The sequence below is a fragment of the Salvia splendens genome, chromosome 20 (genome assembly GCF_004379255.2).
Source record: "Salvia splendens isolate huo1 chromosome 20, SspV2, whole genome shotgun sequence".
NCBI classification, from domain to species: Eukaryota; Viridiplantae; Streptophyta; class Magnoliopsida; order Lamiales; family Lamiaceae; genus Salvia; species Salvia splendens.
The window spans coordinates 14204669-14228639 of record NC_056051.1 but is presented as its reverse complement, the minus strand read 5'-3'; the positions used below and the strand labels follow the sequence as shown (position 1 = coordinate 14228639).

At 33.5% G+C, this 23971-nt stretch overlaps 1 protein-coding gene and 1 long non-coding RNA gene across 2 annotated transcripts; both read left to right on the top strand.

The window, feature by feature from the left end:
- Positions 1 to 1949: 1949 nt before the first annotated feature.
- LOC121781508 lies at positions 1950 to 18917 on the top strand. Its single transcript, XM_042179241.1, has 13 exons — positions 1950 to 1970; positions 15542 to 15629; positions 15727 to 15835; positions 15942 to 16020; positions 16183 to 16269; positions 16386 to 16445; positions 16630 to 17087; positions 17246 to 17586; positions 17658 to 17711; positions 17975 to 18067; positions 18139 to 18204; positions 18429 to 18475; positions 18806 to 18917. The coding sequence occupies exons 1-8, from the start codon at positions 1950 to 1952 to the stop codon at positions 17421 to 17423; spliced, it is 1080 nt and encodes a 359-aa protein (XP_042035175.1). The 3' UTR covers positions 17424 to 17586; positions 17658 to 17711; positions 17975 to 18067; positions 18139 to 18204; positions 18429 to 18475; positions 18806 to 18917.
- A 4-nt stretch (positions 18918 to 18921) lies between these two features.
- On the top strand, positions 18922 to 20295 carry LOC121781954. The gene is made up of 2 exons (XR_006046216.1): positions 18922 to 19465; positions 19660 to 20295. It is a non-coding gene; the product is annotated as an uncharacterized LOC121781954 (long non-coding RNA).
- The last annotated feature ends 3676 nt before the right edge of the window (positions 20296 to 23971 follow it).

Below are 23971 nucleotides of genomic sequence, written 5' to 3'. Positions count from 1 at the left end.
TGGGATATTTTCTCTTCAATTGTCTCTTCTAGCTCCCATGTTGCTTCTTCTTGTCCGTGGTTTTTCAACAAAACCTTCACGGTAGTAATCGACTTATTCTAAGCTGCTGCACCTTTCGATCTAGTATTCTATTTGCTACCGGCTTTTCCTTGGTAACTCAGGTCAGGCTTTAGATCGATTTCTTCGTGGCAAATCACATGTTTTGGGTCGAATACGGTACCCTTCGAAGTTGGGAGACGTGGAATATGTTGTGTGCGTTCCCAAGTTGGGTGGTAATGCCTAGCGATATGCTACTGGGCCCACTTCCTCTAGAATTTCATAGGGTCCAATGAATTATGGTTTCAGCTTTCCCTTAAGTCCAAATCTGGTTATTCCTTTGGAAGGTGATACTTTCAAGAAGACCTTCTCCCCGATGTTAAATTTCAATTCCGTTCGACGCTCATCGGTGTAGGATTTTTATTTTTATTTTTTGCCGGTCTTTCGCTTCCTTGAGGGTCTCACGCGAGGAAATTTAGATGTGGTCTAACAGTTTTAACTTTGATAGGAACTGAATTTGGGATTCCAAGAGAAATATTCGAATTGTTCTTGCTTTGTGTAGGCTCCAAGGTAGCCATGAAAACAAAATAATTATAATTATTTCAATTACGTGAGTGTTTGGTTTACCACAACTCTTACCAGTAGCTTGCAACAAAGGTTTTCATGAAGTGCAAAGACTAGGCTCAATTGGGCTCATTATGCTCACTTCCAAAAAAAAAAGATACAACTTCAAAGGGCTTGAGCTATACCCATAGACCTTGGAAATTTTATTGTGGGAAGAGCTTGCCAGATGGAATAAATTGCAAGAGTGAGGGTATGATGAATAGAATGTAGATGTCAATAATAGGTTGCCAATAATATAATCAAAATGAACAGTGAAGTAGAAAAGTTTCAAGTATCCCCCATATGATAACAGGAAGACCTGAGATGATTGGTTATAAATGGATTTGAAAAGAATAGGAAAAACAAACAATTGCAATTTGCTCGACAACACTGTGATAGAAGATCATATCAACGAAATTTTTAGAGTTTATAAGCAGTTCAGGGAAACTAACTAATAAAGAGGGCAACAAGAGGAAACTAGCCAAGGGAGAAGCAATATGTCAGCTTTAAATATGGAGCTGCAGAAAAGCTCAAATTAAGAGACAATAGTCATATTTGAATTTAGAAGATGAGAGTACTCATGTAAAACAAAAAGCTTATCAATAAGTATGTCTGAAAACACAAAGGGTCAAATTTAGAGGTTTAAGGTCTCACCAGATGGCTGCTCCAAAATTAAGACTGAAAATGATTGGTCTCAAGTGGATTTGAGAAAGAAGAATAACAAGGAACTACCCTTTTGGGTCAGCAACATCGTGATACTATATCACGTTAATGAATTCACAAGGTTTATAGCCAAATCACGGAAATTAACTTGTAGAGAAGACAACCAGAGCAAACTAGTTCGGGGGTAGATCAAATTACTTTAGACTTGGAGTTGCTGAAGAACTCAAAGCATGATGGAATAATTGTCGTGGAATTAATAAGAGGGAACTACTCATATAAAATAAAAAGCTTGTCAAGATGCACTTTTGAAAACAAAAAGGTCCACTAATGATCTTTGAGGAATATATCATTGAAAAGACAATTGTAAACATGTTCATTCTGAAGGCTATAAATAAAGCAGCTCCGAGTATAAGAGTTTGCTGGCAAGAATTCAGAGAGTCAAAGTATTGCTTTTATAAAGAATGAGTAAAGAAGGATTGTAGTCACCGGAGGTTATCAGAAAACATGAGGGAGCAAGCTCAAAACTGAAAGTGATTCACAACCTTGACATAGAAGAGGGAAAGTAATGACACATTACCTTGCAAAAGGAGTCATTTAAGTTCTTAATTCAACAAAAGGTATTTTGATCAAGAGGGGTGCGAGAAAAAATGGAATTCATGGGAATCCAAGTAAGCGTTGCTGATGAATCTTCTTGGTTAACTACAATGGTGATACTCCCTTATTTAATTCTTTATAGAGGATGGTAAATGAGTTAGGGGAAACTTTGGTCACAAGCTACTTTCACTTTACGATCACGTCAGATGACCATATGTGGGGATTACGACTCTTTGGTACTCTCTATTCGTCATAACGCTCATCCTCGTAACACGTCGTTTCTGCTTACTTATTATTTGCAAGACTGGATTCTTTGTCTATGTTGCAGTCAATTCTCTTGCTAAATATGTATATATCACTTAGTTGGATCGAAGGTACGACCCTTTGGAGTGATTGGATTGTCAAGAAAGACAATGGCTAACCCAGATTATTCATGTCATTGGGACGTAGAAAATGGCATCCAACTTCTATCAACTTTCCAGAAACATCGTTTTTTCTATGTTAGATTGCTTTTATCGAAGTTTCTTTCTTATCGCGCCCTTTTCTTTTCGTCGCTCGGGAAAGCGAGAAATGTTCATACTGTTCTTCTAAGTTCGAGTTTCATATTGTGTTCTAGAAGGAACGCATAACTAAGTATTCTAAGTTCTGGGAAATTTCGATTTCCCCATACTAGCAACATGATTCGATGACTAACTCAAAAAGAGATGTCATTTCACCAATGGTACCAGACTTGTATACTTTATACTTTCATATTTCAGTACCTTTTTCCATTTAGGAAGTTACTTATTTTATTCATGCATTCACAGTCTTTAGCCAAGAAAAGACATACTAACTCTTTTTTAAGCACGCTACCAAATCAAGAAACATCAACTCTTTCTTTAACTCAGTATTTTAATCTTTTCACTCAAATAACTAACTGCATGAGCTATTTGTCCATTTCAAACTTTTTAAATATCTTGACTTTCTTTGAAAAAAAAAAGTTACCTTTTTCCTCATTGAGCGCGATGGGAGGGAGTGCTAAGAGCATTTTCATCGATTAGACAGTCTAGTGGAACAAGGCAAAAAACAAAGATTTTCAAAGAAGACTCCCGGTTCAGAGCGAGGAAGAATGCTCTGATACCACTCTGTCACGACCTCATTTTCTAAGGATAGAAAACACGGTTGATCGCTACTAGGGGAGGGTTAAGAAGCGGGGAAAGAAATAAGGGGAAAATAAAATCAAGCATTGGTTGTGATACATGACTAATCAAGTGCTGATACATAGAAGAAAAGATACTCGATCATGAAAACTCGAGTAATTGTTTGTAAAGAAATTTCAAAATATCAGAGTTTTGCACAAAATAGACTTGAGTCTTTTAGATGCACAACGGAACCAAATGAACGCGGTTCCATGTATGAAGACATGAACCTCCGAGAGTCAAAATCTGACTGAATTAAATGTCTTGTCTCAACAGCACTTCCTCCACCACTTCGCTGCTCAACCTGCACATTTAGAAATATATGCAGGGCTGAGTACAAAAGTACTCAGTGAACACCGAAAATTACACATATACATTTGAAAATATTGTCAAGCCATCATCACAGTAACACTCGGGGGTTTATTGAAAAGACCCGAGCTTACTAAAATATTCACATTGGGTTTACAACCCCTTTTTCCGGTACTTAGCCATATCTGATCACATTATGCCGTCGAGATGGTGTTCTCGCACGGTCACCTTCTCTGCCCATCATGTCAGGGGTTTCCATGTGCCGGGAAGGTGGCCACCTTCCACGGTCACCTGCTCTGCCGTTCATGGTCAGAGTAGCTTGTGTACACTAGTCCGAGCGGGGACACCACCCACACTGGGACCCGAATTCGAGTTATATCGTCATTCATAATTCACTTGGACTTAGCCAAACAGATAGGCACCATACAAAAAAGTTTTGGCAAGACAACATCTTTAAAAAAATCACGAACATGTGTTCGCGTTCTCATAAAATATGATTTGTATTTTTAGTATAAGAAAGCTCACCTTGAATGTTTAGTTCCCTTAGCTTGAATCTCTCGTTCCGACTTTACTTGTGGACGTACCCTTTTGAAAATATTTTTGGCCTGGACCACCCTCTCCATTTTTTGTTCAATACTAGGCATTTGCCTGTCAGGGCTTAAGAATGATATGAAACTTTCACTTATAAGAACATATAGTTCACTTTCATGTTTGTTTAAAGTTTGGTAAGGATGAGTAGATATTCATTGCTTAACAACTTACCATGTCTGGAGTAAAACTACTATTCGGTTTTGAAGATTAAATCATTTGTCTCATGCAAATGGTGAATGAAAATGTGATATAAAATAAGAATAAAAACTTAAAAAAGTAAATAAATTGTTTCCCAAATCTTCAACTTACTGGTTTCTTTCCAAGTTAATATCAGGCAAAATTGATGTGCCTTCATTCACTAATTTGCGTTTTCATCATGGGCTTCCATCATTTTTTCCATAAGCTGAATCCATTCTGGATCATCTTCTTGATCCTCTTCCATAGCTTGTGTCATGTTTCAATTGGCTTAGACATAGCTTGGTCCCCTTGATCAACCTCCACACCAACCATCTTTAGTGCATTATAGCTGCAACTTTGAAGCAATTGGTGTCATTGGTATTTGCTGGAGCATCCTTTATATACCTCATCATTTTACTAAGAGCATCTGCAGCCTCCCTAATTGAACTTTTAATTTCATCAGACGAAGGAACTTTACAACTAATATCTTTAACACTCATTCTTTATCCTGTTTCTTTCTGGCAAGCATTTCTTCTTCATCATCGTTGGTTTGTGACCTCCCACGCTTTGAGGCTGGAAGACATAAAAAAAAGTGGTCAAATTCATGAATACACACTTAATATAGCTCAAAATTATTCACTAAGATACTAAATAATTAAATAACTCACTCTCTGGTTTCTGTTTTTGTTGCATATCATGGTTGTTTTTGGACCTTATTTCCTCAGAAGTTGTTGTTCGAAGGACATCTTGTTGATTTTTTGTCCTTATTTCAGCTGTAGGTGCAACAATTTGTTGCGGTCTATCCTCACGCATCTTAGAACTTATTTCGGCTGCAGCACCTTCATGGATATGAGAAAAAAAAATCAATATAGCAAAAACAAAAGTGAAATAAGTAAAAAACTTCATCCAACCTTTCTTCGATGATGCTTGAGTGTTTTCCGTTGTCATATTCCAGAAGTTGAATGGTTTTTCCTTCAAAACTGAAGAAGAAGCAAGGGTTTGAATGCGATTCGTAGGGTTTGGATGCGATTCGAAGGGTTTGAGTTTTAATCTAACAAAGCTAACATTTTATCAAATAAAACTATCATATTTCGGTTATTTAGGGCAAAATTGTCATTTCATTTTTAAATTGGCGCCTCCAAAGAAAACAAGAGAACTAGAAGCTAAATTAATTTCTCTGACAAACCCATGAATATTGGTCTCACTACACAGATCTTCAAATCTTAAATATAAAATGCTACTACAATGTTTAAGACAACTTGTCCCAAGATTATGCAAAACTAATTTTGTGAAGGCCAAAAAACTTATAATCATAGACATCTTGTGTAAAATTGTCTCCAAATTATATGCCGAGACATCCTTAGCAAATCGAACAATATTCATTAAATTCAATACTTTTATTCAATACATCAAACGGAACATCATCTATCAATATTAATCGAGAGAAGTTGATGCAAATCAAACAATTTTTTTTAGATTGTATAGTTTTGCCTGCCAAAAGTATCTTCTTAACTACCAAGAATGTAAATACCTACATATCAGTAAAAGTTAAATTTATAAACTCAGAGTATCATTCTATCAGTCAAAACTATCATTTTATGCAATAAATCTAACATTTGTAAATAAAAGTATCATTTTATCAACTCAAAGTATCATTCTATCAATCAGAAATATCATTTTATCGGCTGCAAGTATCATTTTGTCATTTTATAGGTTAGAAATATGATTTTATCTACTGCGAGTAACATATATCATTTTATAAACTCAGAGTATCATTCTATCCGGGAAAACTATCATTTTATACAGTAAACCTAACATTTATAAGCCAAAAGTATCATCTTAACTACCAATCATTGGCTTCAAAGCATCATTACAAACAGGAATGTACATAACTACATATCAGTAAAACTATCATTTCTAGCTGTGAACCTAACATCTATAAGCCAAAAGTATCATTTTATCAACTTAAAGTATCATTCTATCCGGCAAAACTATCATTTTATCATTTTTATGTCATTTTATCAGCTTAATGCCATTTCTTCAGCTTATATATCATTTTATAAGGTTGCTGTCATTTTATCCGCTTAGATTATCATTTTATCAGGTTAAAGTGTCATTTATGACGAATGTATCATTTTATAAACAAAAGTATCATTTTATCAACTCAAAGTATCATTCTATCAGTCAGAAATATCATTTTATTGGTTGCAAGTATCATTTTGTCATTTTATAGGTTAGAAATATCATTTTATCTGCTGCGAGTAACATTTATCATTTTATCAACTCAGAGTATCATTCTATCGGTAAAACTATCATTTTATACAGTAAACCTATCATTTATACACCAAAAATATCTATCATCATTTATCGGCTGAAATTATCATTTTATCGGCTGAAAGTATCATTTTATATCAAATGGTTTCAATCTGTCTTCTCATTGACTCTACCACAATTTCTTGAATCATGATGACCCATCTCATGACATTTACCACACCGTCGTTTTGGCTTATTTGCTTTCTTTATTGCACTCTCCCTCTTTGATACCCTGTCACTAGCCGATCCTTTGGTACGAACAACATCTGGAGCATGTACATCAATTACATCAGGTACTGCCATTCCTTAAAAATTCTCAACCATCTTTTCTTTTCAATGACTGAAGGTGTTGAACAATTTCCAAATATATGCTCTTCCAAATCATCAAGACCAGCACATAACAAAGACATATGATCCATACTTCCTCAGACTTTTGGACTAATCGATGAAAGTTGGAGAACAACTGTTTCTTAACTTCCTGCTTTTCATCCAAATCTTCAAGGTAAAAGATAACATTATTACAGTAAATACTATCATTTCAATGACTGAAAAATAGAGTTTTTACAAATAAGGTTTTAAATTAGAGCTCACGTTCAAATGGTAGTTGCTCCTCAAATGGTAGACCATGGGCTGCCTTTAGTCCAGATCTCTTCCACCACCTTCGACCAAAATTTTCTCAGGAATGAGATTAGCAGACTTATTCTTCAACAAACAAAATATATAACTACATAACAACCAATTCTGGAAAACTTCTTACAGCTACAGTGGAATGTGTTCCTTGCTTACAATTATACTTACACATCCCATGTTCTATTATATTGGTCCTTGACCTTATGCATCTTGATGTTATCCTCTACAGTTATAGAAACAATCTCACATACCATACTTATTCCTGTTGTACATGCTTGAAAATAGAATCAGTGTAGATTGTAGATGCATGCTTCTCAATAGGCCAATTGGGTTTGACAAATCAGGAATAGTTGAGTAATCCAAGTAGTTCAATCGTGATTTGGCATTCCTTTGATCTCCCACAGCACAGTTAAAGAAATTCATGAATGTACAAGATTTGCACGAGGCTTTGTGTAGTAATAAAAAATCTATTCTCTGATTCAGACATCGATGTTGTCCTAAGAAGTGACCCCATGGGAAAATCTTGAAAATAAGCAGGAACCCAGAATTCTCTATCTTCAAACATCGATCCAACCAGTGGACGTCTTCTAATCCATACCGTTCCATAATATCATTCCATATTATATCAAACTCATCAGGCTCTACAAATCAAACCAACACATGCATATAACTCTTTTTCAAAATCTTCACTACCAAGCAAGGATTGGGCTCCTTATCTGACACCTTAACCATAATATGCCACATGCACCATCGGTGCCTTGTTTGTAAAAGTACTTGTTGAACAGCAAGTTTCATCCCCCAATCTTGATCAGTGATAATCATTTTGGGTGCAACCCCCATACATCGAACAAAACAGCCAAACAACCAGAATATGAGTCTCTACCTTACTTGATAACAATCCAGCTCCAAATGTAAACTGCTCTGGAATGGTTATCTTTTTCCAGTGAATGGAGCAAAAATCATGCAATACCTTCAAAACATACATAAAATGAGTTATATTTTCATGCATACAGAAAAGTATCAGTTTATCAGCTATAACTATCATTTTATCAGCAAAAAGTATCATTGTATCCACTGAAATATAATTGCATCAGCAAAAAGTATCATTGTATCAGCAAAAAGTATCATTTTATGTCTTTTAGCAACAAAAGTAATATACCTGTTAGTGTTGTATGTTGAATCAAATGAAATTACATCTCCAAACATATGATAATTTCGTCTTGAAATAGCATCAGCCCAGAAGAGTTTAGTTAACTTTCCATGAGATCCTATCTCAATTCATAATAGAAGGCATCAGATAATTCCTTTTGAGAACTCATATAATCAAAAATCATTTGAGCATCTGAACCATCAATATTGGACATAATATCACGATAACCATTTCTAATATCAATAATATCACATCCAACATTTTCAGGTCCCCCATTATTTCCTTCAAAAGTTTGAATGTTGAGTGGGACCATATTACACCTGCCACAATCCTCCATAAAACTTCGATGGATAGGATCTAGACTGCGATTGGCCTTCATAAAATGCCTATGCTCATCCGCAACCATTAAGTGATTATGATACTCAACAAACTGATAAACCTCATAACCGCTGCTAATACCATCTGAAAAATATCTCAAGTTGAGCTTAGCAAGACATTCACACCTAAACTAAACTACCGACACCTACGCTTCTTAACAGACACTTCAGTTGTTTGATTCATGACAAGGTATAAAACCTCTAGAGCCTTGTTTGCTGCAAGCCAAAAACTGCCACTTAATAATACCATGAACTGATTTGTTGCCCAGTTTACGAATGCCAAACCAACTGAACGGGCATAGTGTTCATAGAAACCAGATGCTTCTACTAATGTATTGAATTTCATACCAATCATTGGCTACAAAGCATCATCACAAACAAGAATGTACAAACCTACAAATCAGTAAAAGTATCATTTTTATCAACTCTGAGTATCATTTTTTCAGGAAAAACTATCATCAGAAAAAGTATCATTTTATAAACTCAGAATGTCATTGTATCCGGCAAAACTATCATTTTATGCTGCAACCTAAATTTATAAGCCAAAAGTATCATCTTAACACATAATCGGCACAATACATAATATACAAACCTACAAAGCAGTAAACGTATCATTTTATCAACTCAGAGTATCATTTTTTAAGGTACTGTCATTTTATCCGCTTAGATTATCATTTTATCAGGTAAAAGTATCATTTTATTAAACAAAAATGTCATTTTATACACCAAAAATACCTATCATTCTATCTGCTGAAAGTATCATTATATCCGGCAAAACTATCTTTTTATGCAGTAAACCTAACATTTATAAGCCAAAAGTATCATTTTATCAACTCAGAGTATCATTCTATCCGGAAAAACTATCATTTTTATAAGGTTACTGTCATTTTATCCACATAAATTATCATTTTATCATGTAAAAGTATCATTTTATTAAACAAAATTGTCATTTTTACACCAAAAATACCTATCATTCTATCTGCTGAAAGTATCATTCTATCCTGCAAAACTATCAATAAATTAAAATATGAACACAATCAATAAGCTAAATAATAGATAATGATTGTTACCTTCGTTATTTGCTACGTTCTCCATCGAAGCAAATTCTGACAGCTATTGAACAGATAATCAATGAAAATCTGGAGATTATGGAATAATGAACCAAATCGGAAGGAAATCTGGAGTCCCTGTGAAAATAATCGGAAGGAAATTTGGAGTCTATGGAAATAATCGGAAGGAAATCTGGAGATTATGGAAATCTGGAGATTATGGAAATATGAAACCAAATCGCGGAGAACAGGAAAGAATCGAACTGAGAAAGAGAGAACGAATGGAGCGAAATTCAGATTAGAACGAAAGAAACCGAACAGGAAACCCCCGCGCCTTTTTTAATGAAGTAAATCTAAGTTTGAATCTCAACCACAAGATTAGAAAATATGTGTGGTTCAGATTTGGTTATAGGGTTATTACGATATTTAGGGGTTATCATATGATCACAACTATATATATATATATATATATATATATATATATATATATATAATATCAAGGTATGTATATCTATAAAGATTGGATTTGGTTGTTGTAGATTTTTCAGGTGGGTGGAGATAGGGAGAAACCGTATGGTGATAGAATTAGGAGAATTATATATTATAGGCAAAACTGATAGATATTGATGGATTTGGTGGTTGAAGAAATTTGAGATAACTACCGTAGATTTGATATTGAACAGTGATAGATATTATTAGATTAGAATTAAGAGGATTAATTTGATTTTTTTTTCTCCTTTATTTTTTCGGGTGTTACACTATCCATCACCGTGGTTTTAAAATTTCAATACATATAAAATATATGATTCATTTGATAATGCTCTTATAATTATTGTTCTCCCTTTATTATTAGTTAAATCATCCCCTCTCTAGAACAAATAGAATGACATAACAACGCAAACCTATTTAAATATTGAATAAAACCTCAATTTTATTAAAATATTATTTATTGCTAGTCATACTATGACTACATATCTTTATTCATTTACCAAAGTCTAAAACAAAAATTATAATTCCATACAAATATAAAGCAAATATAAAGTCATTAGGTAGGTAGGGTCCCTCCGTCCTATCCGGTTTATGCATCATAAATTTATTCAAGGAGTTGTAAACTAAGTCCAAATTAGAACAAGAAAAAAAACTACTAAAGCTAGTTTCCCTCTCCACCTCTCATTTTTATGAATTACTACTATGATTGTACACAACCAACAACAAACTCTAGAACCCTCATGGGGCAATTTCTGATGAATACAACTAGTCGGGTGAACGGATTCATTCAAAATGATAATCGGATTCATTTGCCTATCCAATACAAGTATACACACAAAGGAATGAGTTCACAGTAAGAGGGAGGAGTAATTCCAGTCAAGGGTGCAAAATATCAAGAAAATATTACATTTTAGTGAACTTCAACTAAAATCTAAACCTATTATGATAGTAATGTTCTCCAAACCTTATTTTGCATTATTCAACACATTCAACAACAAACCCTTGAACCGTCATGGAGCAATTTCTAATGAATACAACTAGTCCTATGAACGGATTCATTTAAAAAGATATTGAATTCATTTGCCTTCATTGTTCAGAGAAAATTTTAAAGAATTGATGTATTTCATCACTAGAAAGATATTCCAGCAAACAATAAGTCAAATATCCAAAGGTAATATCAAAAGCTCTCTTGTATACAGAACCATCAGATGCTTCCATACAACAATAGATATGAATCACATTGTCAATGTTTTTTTTCCTATAACAACAGCTCCAAGAAATTTGCATGCTTAATGGTTAATAGCAAAGATCTAATAAAATGGATTGTAAAGTAGTAGTAAATGTAAAGAGACTTAATCTTACCCAAAAATTCAATATCTTTGAGGATGGACTTGATGTCCATTCTGGGTTCCTGGGAATCCAATTTAGAGGATGAAATAAACTCTACCAAATCAATTGAATTTCATAGTGAAGAAACAAACGATATCGTCCTCTTATGATAACAAAATTTCAAAAAACTATAAAAAGAAGGGGAATAACTAGGTTATAATGTTTCCGCAGCTAGCATTGGAAAATTTGGAAAAGTAAAAAAGGCAAAGTGTAATTAGAGTAAAGGATTACCAGGTTATTGCAACAAGCTGTGGATGGACTCTGCTTTACATTCACTTATTCAGTATTTCTGCGCAGGAATTAGGGCTTGTGGAGATGATGACTTGAAGACGGCGGCGGCACAGCAGAAGAAAATTGATTTTGTTTAAATACTTTTATTAGTATAAGGAGTATTGTGTAAACTGTTAGAAAAATCATAAAATTTGGTTCAAGTATTTTTCTATGTCGTAAAATTAATCCATAAATTATAATAAAAAATTTATAAATTTATTTACAATGGAATTATATAAATTAGAATAGATTTATTTACAATGAAACTATTTAAATTAGGAAGTTTAATTTTTTTTTTTTTGCAATAGAATTACATGTGAGTAGTTAGAGTCATCATTAACAATCAAATCAAATTAAAAGAAATTGAAGAATATATCAATAAGTCAGACTATAAAATCAGAATAAATTTTATTATTTATGAATGAATTTTTTAAGTCAATATGCAATATAAGCAATTGGTGAAAATTATAAATTTTACATGCAAATTGGCAGAAATTTTGAAATTTTATGATTTCTTATTCAAAATTTAAAATGAATGAAATAAATCTAAAAGTGATTATTTTTGTGATTTAAAAGACAATGAACTATTTAATCAACCATATAATGATTGTACCATGTTGGGGTGTTTTACAGTAGAGAGATATGAGTAGTAATTAAGAATTTGCATCAAAATTTAAAACTAAAAAGATTGAATCTCATCTCTATTGTCCTCCTCAATTTTGCATACTAGTTTAATTTTGATTTCGAAATCTGTTTCATTCAGAATTTTAATCAGACATAAATTAAGTGTGGTTATTGTACTTTTTGTACTCAGCCCTGTATATATTTCTAAATGTGCAAGTTGAGCAGCGAAGTGGTGGAGGAAGTGCTATTGAGACAAGACATTTAATTCAGTCAGATTTTGACTCTCGGAGGTTCATGTCTTCATACATGGAACCGCGTTCATTTGCTTCCGTTGTGCATCTTAAAAGACTCAAGTCTATTTTGTTCAAAACTCTGATTTTATTTTCGAGCTATTCCCATTTGTTTCGAGCTATGGTCGATTTGTGTTTTCCCCTTTCTTCCCCGCTTCTTTAATCCTCCCCTAGTCGCGATCAACCTTGTTTTCTATCCTTAGAAAATGCGGTTGTGACACTTGTATACAGAACCATCAGATGCTTCCATACAACAATAGATATGAATCACATTGTCAAAGATTTTTTTCCTATAACAACAGCTCCAAGAAGTTTGCATGCTTAATGGTTAATAGCAAAGATCTAATAAAATGGGTTGTAAGTAGTAGTAAATGTAAAGAGACTTAATCTTACCCAAAAATTCAATATCTTTGAGGATGGACTTGATGTCCATTCTGGGTTCCTGGAAATCCAATTTAGAGGATGAAGATTCCCTATTCGGTCCTTTCCCCTTCATAGTCACACCTTTTTCCTGTCTGCAAAACAAATATTGTACAAGCAAGATCTTCAATCCTAAAAAGAATGAAATAAACTCTACCGAATCAATTGAATTTCGCAGTGAAAAAACAAATGATATCGTCCCCTTATGATAACAAAATTTCAAAAAACTATAAAAAGAAGGGGAATAACTACGTTATAATGTTTCCGCAGTTAGCATTGAAAAATTTGGAAAAGTAAAAAAGGCAAAGTGTAATTAGAGTAAAGGATTACCAGGTTGTTGCAACAGGCTGTGGATGGCACGTGCGAAATCTGCTTTACATTCACTTATTCAGTATTTCTGCGCAGGAATCAGGCCTTGTGGAGATGTTGACTTGAAGACGGCGGCGGCACAGCTGAAGAAAATTGATTTTGTTTATATACTTTATTAGTATAAGGAGTATTGTGTAAACTGTTAGAAAAATCATAAAATTTGGTTCAAATATATTTCTATGTCGTAAAATTAATCAATAAATTATAATAAAAAATTTATAAATTTATTTACAATGGAATTATATAAATTAGAATAAATTTATTTACAATGAAAGTATTTAAATTAGGAAGTTAAAATTTTTTTTTTGCAATAAAATTACATGTGAGTAGTTAGAGTCATCGTTAACAATCAAATCAAATTAAAAGAAATTGAAGAATATATCATTATGTCAGACTATAGAATCAGAATAAATTTTATTATTTATGAACGAATTTTTTAAGTCAATATGCAATATAAGCAATTGGTGAAAATTATAAACTTTACATGCAAATTGGCAGAAATTTTGAAATTTTGTGATTTGTTATTCAAAATTTAAAATGAATGAAATAAATCTAAAAGTGATTATTTTTGTGATTTAAAAGACAATGAACTATTTAATCAACCATATATTGATTGTACCAGATATGAGTAGTAATTAAGAATTTGCATCAAAATTTAAAACTAAAAATATTGAATCTCACCTCTATTGTCCTCCCCAATTTTGCATACTAGTTTAATTTTGATTTCGAAATCTGTTTCATTCAGAATTTTAATGACACATAAATTAAGTGTGGTTATTGTTACCATTTTACAATAATTATAATGTTAATGATAGTAATTAATGTAATCAAGAATGAAGCAAAAATACAATTTCAATGGAAACTCAGCAACAAAACTCAGCATCTATACTGTATTGTATCAGAAGAAATAAAACAAAATTGAAGAACACTCAGTACGTCAATGAAGTGATTTCCCATCGTTTTGGGCAGTAGAAGCAGACGACGATAGCGGAGAACTGAAGTAACGGCGGAGCTGCTTCGTCAGAATTGCATCCGCAGGACTGCAAAACCACATCCATGGCTCCGGCTTCATCGGCGCCGGAGTGAAAAAGACGGCCGAGAATTGAAATTGCCAAAATAAGTGGGGAGCTGCTTAATCACCACTGCATCCGCTAGACTGCAAAACCACATCCACGGCTCCGGATTACCTGTTGAAAATGAGCTTTTTTTCGGTGATACTTCCATGGCTTTATCGTTCTCAAATTTCTGTCAATGAAGTTATGTCGAAATTCTGTCAATTGCAGCTTCTCCCAAAATTCTGTCAATTGCAGCTTCTCCCAAAATTCTGTCGATAGCAATATTTATAGAGTAAAAATCAGGTGTTGGCGATGGAAATTTTTTTCGCGTTTGATTATGATTTGGCAATTAGGTTAGAATTAGGAGTAGAAATTGAACAGTTTATTTATGGATATTGTTGCTATGTGCCCTACTTTTAAGCATCAATATCTTCAACCGCATCTCATTATTTCCTTACTGATTCAAGGTTTAAAGTTTCCTTTTATTCAATTAATCAATATTAGTATTTATTTAATTTAATTTATTGTAAATTAAAGTTAATTATGTTGTAGGTTGCTGCAGACTACTCGCAGTAGCAGAAATCGACTCGGCTCGGCACCATAGCAAAGAGAGAAAGTCAAAATCAGTTCTTTTCTTATTCTTTTTTTTGCCGCCATTGTGAAGCTTACATATTTATTGCGAGCAGCGAATCGATTGTTCAGTTTAACCGAAAAAGAAGAACGGTTATTCAATTTTCTGATGTGCTATGTCCTGCTTCCAATCCGCCGTCGTCGCATTGCGGACTGTTTACCCCAAGGCCGTCGTTTGGTCGGAATAGAATTTGGTGGCGGTCGCGTGTGACGCAGCTGTTATAGTTCTGGTAAAGTTGTGTACTTTCCAACTTATGTGCTGCTGTTTGAATTTGCTGTTGCATAGTTCAGTTGGTTGGTTAATAGTTGAGCAATTGCATTGTTTTTTTGTTTAGAATCTTCATACTCCTAAAGTTCGAGGTGTGATTACCGTTCCATCTAGCAAGCGCTTTCCCACTGGGAAGATTGATGTTGATGGCGGAGGTATGCTTTGTAATTAAGCTTAGCCTAATCATATTGATAGATGTAGGATTTATTGTGTTTCTAGTTGTCTCAGCCTTTTTTGTTGATTTGAACATAGGTGCGGATTTGCTAAATGAGTGCTTGCTTCCATATCATTTATCAAGGGAAACTCGTCCTTGTGTTCGGTTGATTTCTTGGTCTCCTGCAGGTCTCGCCAAAGATGCTGGGTACTAATATGAACTTTTTCAGCTTTGAGTAATTTTGTGCTTGTAACATCATAACTGCATCCATAGAGCTAATCACCCTCTCCCTATCCCCAAATAAATGAGGCAGTTGTTTGCTTGCTCTTTGCACCACCAGCGGGCATGTGAAGCTTTACCGCTGTCCACATTGTTCTCCGAAGTGGATAGAAGTATGTATATAGTGAAGCTTCAATTTACAATCTCTTAATCAGCATGATTTGAGGGATCCTTAACTCTATAATCTTATTTTCTGAAGCTCATGCAATGAAACTAAGATTAGATTCTATATAATGTTGACTGATTTTAGTTTTCTCCTGTTTTGGTCTCTGAAGGTTGTGAATGTATCTGAAGTGTTATATAATTACTACAAGAGCACCAATTTTGGGGAGTGTCAAATTGTACCCTTGGAAGGTTCTGACGTGAGTCGTTGCTATTGGTTTCATATGTGGCATATGCTACAGATCATTCATTATTCATGGCATACTATGCATTCACCCTCACTCATTTGTAATTATTTTTGCCTTTTCTTGTACAGGTTATACCAAGACAAGATACTGCAAAGTGTGTCAACCGTAGAATACAAAAAACAGCTAATGTAATGTGCCCTCTTCATCGACTTTCTAATTCCCTATAGACAGATATCCAGTAATCATTATCCACATTGAACCAGTGATTTTGTGCTGCTGGATTAATTTCTAATTGGGCATTCTCAATATCTCTTTATCCATTACTCTTAAAGTTCATTAAACACTAATGTTTCTCTTGATATCGTTTATCAGGTAGTATCAGAAGACCATGAAAATTTGGGTGAGAAGAACAATTGGCAAATTGTTTCCTCCTCTTTCTATGAAGGGGACCCTCTGGAGGAAGTGACAGAAGACTGTCTTCCATTAATATCTGCACAGCAATATGCTTCTCGCAATGAAATGCTAATGTCACTTATTATTGCTTGGTCTCCAATTCTGGAGACATCTGGAAACGATGTGGCTTTTCCTTCTAACTCTTCTAATTGCTGCTCAATTCTTGTTGTTGGTGGAAAGTGCAGTAAAATTTCATTGTGGAGAGTTCGTGCACCTGAGTGCTATTCTACTGATAATGCTGGGCACGCGAGTGAGGTTCGACTTGTTGGCCTTGAGAAGACACATGATAGCTGGATTACAACAATTAGTTGGGTTAGATATGGGTCTAATGATTCAAACACCCAGTTTGCATTGGTTACTGGGAGTTCTGATGGTAGGTGCGTAATTTTATATTACCTTCCGGCTAACCTCTAAAATTAGTAGAATTTTGATTGCTCTTAAATAATCACCACGTGAGTAACTACCATATTAAGGTTATTAACAATGCACATGAGTAATTACTGACATGATTATTTTTCCCTATTTTATGCTATAGTGTGAAGATCTGGCTCGTAAATGGTGAAAAATTACTCAAGGCGTCTGAAGTTATCAATGATTCATTATCATTGTTGAGGGTGGTCAGAATTGCATCTCAGTGTCTTGGTTTTATACGTGATTCATTTTGGTCTTATCTTAAAATTAGCAATTTCATCAAATTAGGTTGCGACTGTTGATTCTTCTGTGATATCTGTACTTTCACTTACTGTGCCCGCTCGATCACCAACGAAATAGTTCTTGGCTATTGGCAAAAGTTCCGGATCCTTTGAATTGTGTACCCTTGACACATCTACTGGCAAATTTGACAATATTGGCTGTTATAATACACATGACAGCACGGTAAGTTTCCACTACTGTTTTTTGGCCACTTGAATATTTATGAGTAAATTTTTTTTTGAAATAAACATCAGGTTTCTGGTTTAGCTTGGGCGTTTGATGGACGTTGTTTGTACAGTTGTAGTCAGGTACAATATTCGATAGTAAATGTATTATGTCACTTATGTCAGGTGATGGTCCGATAAAACATTCCACGCTTGAAAATTATGCGACTTATGTCATAGTACATCATGTTTTATTACCATTGGCTATTGGTTGCTTACCAAATCTTTCTGATAATTGTCATTGCTGCTTGTCTTATGATGCTAAAAGTCTTAAAAGTTAACAAAAAAGAGAGTGATTCTCTAGGCAACTAACTTAACTGTTTTACATAAATTTTCATTAATTCTAGAATAACTCCTTGAAGAGCTGGACTTTCGTTGGAGATTCTCTGTCTGAAGTGCCACTTTCCCGAAGCAGTCCTGGTTTGAAGAGCTCCACAGAGGTATGAGATCACCTTTCCTGGTTTGAAGAGATTGTCTTTGTTTGTGAACTAATACTAAACAAAAAATACAGTTCGCTCATGCATTAGACTCTTGCTTTGGTCTATCGGTATCTCCTGGAAATTTGGCAGTTGTTGTGGTATGATATTTTTGTCCTCTCCTTATTTATTATAGCCAGAAGTATCATGAAAAGCCAACATTTACAATTAAGGCAGTGAATGTAAAGAGCAGTTTTGGGAATGAAAGTAATGCTTATAAATAGTAATATGCTAATGAGATAGATAAAATACAGGCATCATGTTTTCCTATACAACAGCCTTAGGCAGAATGGATGGTTGAAAAGTGTATGCCCTCTCGTTGCAGGTTCGCAGATATGACAGTGATCTACTAGATCCGATGTATGAAGGAAGGTGAGTTTTTAGACTTCTTTTTTTGTAGCCTGTTGTTAATATATACCTACACTTGGGCATATTTATGCGCCAAGAGATACATGGTGGTATATTCACCTAATATTTGCATTTGTCAATATAATTTCCATATCCACTGTGGTAAATATCTTTGGTATTCTGCAAAAATGTCAAAACTAACTGCCTAGGAGTTTAGTCTGCACATAGTAGTCATTAACTCACCCTTAGAGAAACCAATAAAATGATATTAGAAATATTTTTGAAGTGTGAGAAAGCAGCGCATCCTCTTTCATACCATTAATTAATGTAGAAATATTGTCATAAATGTTTCAGATCTCATAAATCTGCAGTTGAGTTCCTTTGGGTTGGAGGCCAACAATTGGACCCTTTTGTTATTACATTTTCAGAGATAGCAAAGGAAACATTTCCTGGATTCCCGGAGAAAAGAACTGACTTGGTGGGAAATGAATATACTCGGGCGTCTTAACAAGTATGAGAACCCCAACAGGCTTCTGAACATTTTTGATATCGTGGCAGCTCTCCGAGCCTTCAAGCAGTCTGCACCCAAGTATGTAGAGCATATCCTGCTGAAATGGCTGGCATCTTGCTTAGGATCCAAGTGTGAAATATCTCATAAATTATTGTCTGAAGCGCCTAAGCTTCGGACCATGCACTCATCCCGTCAGTTGCACCGCATAAACATAATCAGCAGGGAAGTGGTGCTTAAAGAATTCATGACAGAGAACGTGAGCGGAAAAGAACATGTATTAGAAGGCTCGAGTTGTGACAAGAAGAAGAAATAAATCTGTGGATGGACTTTCTACTTAGCTGTGAAAAAGAACTCTTGTTGAGGCTTGTCAGCATTAGTATTTCATCAGAAGAATTTTCCGGAGTTGGAGGTGATGGATTGCCACAGATGAAGCAGTGGCTTTTGCAAAATGTGAAAGACGAATACATATTCCTTGCAGCAGAAATTAGAGAGGTTAAGAAGAGGTATACCATCTCTACTAGTTCGACTGTTTAATTCTTAATGTTTGCTGCATCTCCACTCCCCATTATTTTCGTTGGATGTTGTTTATCACAAAATTATATTATTCAACGTATGCTGTTTGAATAAGGCTAAGCATTCGCAATATGTTGTTTTTCTAGTGTTCATCGGTTTGTTAATTACGCCTTCTTTTACATAGGATATCACATCTATTTCATTTCTCATTGGGAAACTAGAGGAAACCTCAGAACATGAAGTGCATGAGCGCTGCCACTTCTGCACAGGCATTGTGCCATTCGAATCAACTGAGTACGCAACTTGCTCCGGATCAATAGACAAAATGGGGTTAATCGAACGCACAAGCTTCAAAGGTGTGCAGTTACTCTCCAGGTTCTACCAACTAAGCCCTCCTGGTATTGTATGTGTTGCCACAGACGGGCTTCAAAGATGGCGCCCACCATTTTGTTTGCCATGCCCACGTATCGTTCCGATTTCAAGTCTTTCATAGAGTCTCCTACTCACAAGCATACTTCGACACCATACTGTCCCTTCTGCGGCATACTTCTACATAGATCGCAACCGCAATATTTTCTGTCACCTTCCCCAGTTTAAACCAGATTCTTCCAATTGCAATGCATTGCTTGTAGAAGTATGATGTTGATTTATGGAAAATGAAAGCATTGATGGGATCAAAGTTGAGAATATGCTGCTAATGTCACATTCATAGGTTGTACAAGTCATGGAAGAAACAGTTGAATACATTATGTACAGTATGCTGACTTTAATGATTAGTTAATTATGATTACCGCAAGGAAAAAAAATGTTGCATTTTCCATGTTGTTGCAAATATATTTCTATTTACTTATTCACATAAAATCCCAATTTAAAATAGGATTTGCACACATGGTTTGCTACATTTATGTCACAATCATAAGCTCCTATACATATTTGGAGGGTGATGAATTGTCGCCATAGCAAGTGAAATTGCAATTTGGCCACGTATATTGTAATTAATTTCAAGAGGTGCCCACAAAGAAATTCATGGCCCTTCTTCAACGGCTGAGATTGAAATATTGTCAGACAAAGTGGGATCCTGCTTGATCATCTTTTATATCTCATTAATATAAGTTAATTAGGTTTAGTGGTCCACTAATTTTAGTCATTGGAGTACATTAATCAAGTAGTTAATTAAGCGGGCAAAAGAGTGTGCTACTTCATGCTCTTTATGATGTGGAAATTCCAATTTCACATTATGATGTGTGTGTGTGTGAGAATTTTATTTTTGTTTTTTTGGTGATTTATGTATATATATGGTTAGCCGTTTAGGCCCTTCTTTTGGATTTTAGTTATTTCATTGACCATTGTATGATAAAATTTTTATTACATTTTTTGGATATCCTTTTTTTTGACCGCCAAGAGAGAGAAAATATGTTTCTTTATATTTTGTATAGCTCTATATTTGGGTCACCTTTATCGATGAAAATTCCTTGTTTATCATTTTAAAATTTCAGTTTATTTTCCTAGTTTGTAGAATAATGTAATTTTCCTTTGGGGGTAAAAAATATGTATTAATTTTTTAGGACCCTAATCAATTCCCACTATTGCTTATGATTAGAGGTCATAGTTATTCTTATATTTTGTTCTGTTATATTTTCTTGTAAGAAATTTTTCTCGTAAGAAATTAGCCCGTGATAATGTTTATTGGCATGTCTTCATAGTGCTAACATTAATATGTGTCTCACATTATCTATTACTATAAAGTTTATTTTGTCTGGCGTATTAAAGTGTCTCAGTCTAAATAAATTTTAAAAAATAGAAAATTCTCATAATAGTATTTTGAGAGAGAGATGTAAGAAAAAAGCATTTGTATTAAGCTTGATAGCCACTTTCTTTGATTAGGTGTTAACATGCATTTAGAAGGCTTTCTTGATAGTATTACCTAACCTCAATAATGATATATTCCTTTCCTTCCTCCACCAACCCCTCGTCTCTTTTCTTTTCTCTTCAGCTATACAGTACTTCCTCCGTCTCTAAAAGTTTGTCTCATTTTTTCATTTTTGTCCGTCCCTCAAAGTTTGTCCCATTTAACTTTTTACCATTTTTGGTGGAACTTATATTCCACTAACTCATTCCTACTCATATTTTATTATAAAACTAATATATAAAAGTAGGACTCACAATCCACTAACTTTTTTAACTCACTTTTCATTACATTTCTTAAATCCCGTGCCGGGTCAAAGTGAGACAATATTTGGAGGACGGAGGTAGTAAATTTTAATTTGAAATTCAAGATTGTCATTTTGTGTTAATTGATGCAATGATTTTGCATTTAAGCTTCATGTTACTCTTTTATAGTTATTTTTTATAGTACTCGTATTTATTGTCGCTCTTTAACTTAAAAAAATCGATGTATCTAGATTCATTTTTGTGACAACAACTCTTTGATTGATACTGATAGTATTGTAAAAATAAATGCATATCAAGTAGAATAACTTCTTTTCACATATTCACATACAAAATAGCTAGCATTTAATGCATCGGTCACCATAACTAATTTTGGTCAAATTCAACGTGCTATTTGGAAAAGAAAACAACGGTTTTGATATGAATATGTTTATGTGATAATTTAAATGATTTATTTCTACATGCATATATTTGAAATTCAAACTAGTGGTCAGCAGTCAGCACTAGGTTACTATTTTGATGCTTATTTTAAACCATTAATTTCTAATTTATTTATTACTCAGTATAATTATATTGTTCTTATATTCTGCATAAATTATATTAATAATTTATAGACTATATTACGTTATGAATAAACACAAACATCTCAATAACAATAGGAAATGTGTTGCAACTTACATAATTCAATATAGTCTATAAATTTATCGTCATTTTTTAGATACTAAGACCATCAGACATTGATGTGAGAGGGAAGATTAGTATAATAAATAAATTGGAAGAAAGCAACTAAGCACGCATGAGATAAACGAGGTGTGTAAGGTTCCAATTGATAGTATCACGCTTCTAATAAAGACAAATGTCATGCTTTTTATGATTTAGATACAAAAGCCACGTTACACGTGGCACCTCCTCACACAATATTAGTACTATCATTTTTTATGATTTACTGTATTCCATTCATTCATGCAACTATCTATTTCATCTACTATATATTCATAATATATCATCCACATCCATTCATACTTAACTTCACATTTAATCTCTTTCTAATAATATTAATACACTACTATTTATTTATTATTACATCCATTTTATGATAGTTTAGTTATTTTTCTATTTTTAAACATTCCATAATAACAAAATTATTTCCCTTTTTGATAAAAAGTACCAACACATTTTCCATCTCTTATTTTTTCTCTTTGCTTTTATCTATTTCCTAATACTTTATTATCTTTTTATTTAATATATTTAATATCTATTTTTTAATTCTTGTGCTGAAAAAAACATTACTAACATGAAATGGAGAGTATCATATAGTCGAGTAATTCAAATACCGACTTGCAAATTGAAAGGAAAGTAGATAATGATTCTTTTATCTCTTAAGCATAGGGCTTGAACTTACAATTTCTAAATAAAAAAAACATTTTACTAAGTAAATGACATTTTACTATAATTCATATTCATTCATATTTGTACTAGACTCACTCATTTTATTTCAGGTTAGTAACACTTGATTAATCATAAAATTTGTTCAAATTTCATAAACTTTAAATTTTTTAACAGTTATCCCTGAACTCCCATCCAAATATTTTACTAATGTTTAAATGACGTTTCAATAAAATAAGAAAAGAAAAAAAAATATTTATTTCAATAAAACGTCATAAAACCAGTACTACATTTTATATATAAAAAATGAAAAAATTAAAACTCAAATAATTTAATATATAATTTAATTTCAAACTTCGTAAAATCAGCCAAAATTTAGTCTTTCATGGTTTGAATGGTTATTTTACGACCAAAATCTCAACTTAAATGTTTAATCTTTTAACCAATAAATAAATATTTAAATAGTCGCGTTTCCATATAACAAATGTATGCTTAAAAGCGGGAGAAACTGTTCCAATTTTTATGCTTATTTGTGATCACTATATTTAGCATAGAATCATCATGTTGATTAAAACACCAAATCTTGCGAATGATAAACGGAATTTGTACTTAAGCCCTAATTAACCACTGTCGTATGTCTCTCACTCAAATAATTACAATCGCACTCTATATTTTTATTGACAACCATCTTGCTTTTCAATGATGACATTAACATCATACATAAAATATACTACTCCATGGGTATCACTAATCTAAAATTGTTGTTTCTCAATGATGTGGCCATGATTCCTCATTATTAGAATGTACTAGTAAATAAATACGCATAGAAATAATTTAAGAAATATGATTTATATTTTATATATTAATCTCATAATAAAATCTGAATAAAATGAATTAACAGAATGTATGATCCATTTATCAAAATTAGTAAAAAATAAAAT

Excerpts from the sequence above, each read along its gene's own strand:
- LOC121781508 (XM_042179241.1), top strand. The coding sequence starts at position 1,950 with ATGGAATTCATGGGAATCCAA. Across the intron at positions 16,021-16,182 it reads GTTCTCCGAAGTGGATAGAA|GTTGTGAATGTATCTGAAGT; the intron begins GTATGTATATAG and ends TGGTCTCTGAAG. Across the intron at positions 17,088-17,245 it reads ACTGGGAGTTCTGATGGTAG|TGTGAAGATCTGGCTCGTAA; the intron begins GTGCGTAATTTT and ends TTTATGCTATAG.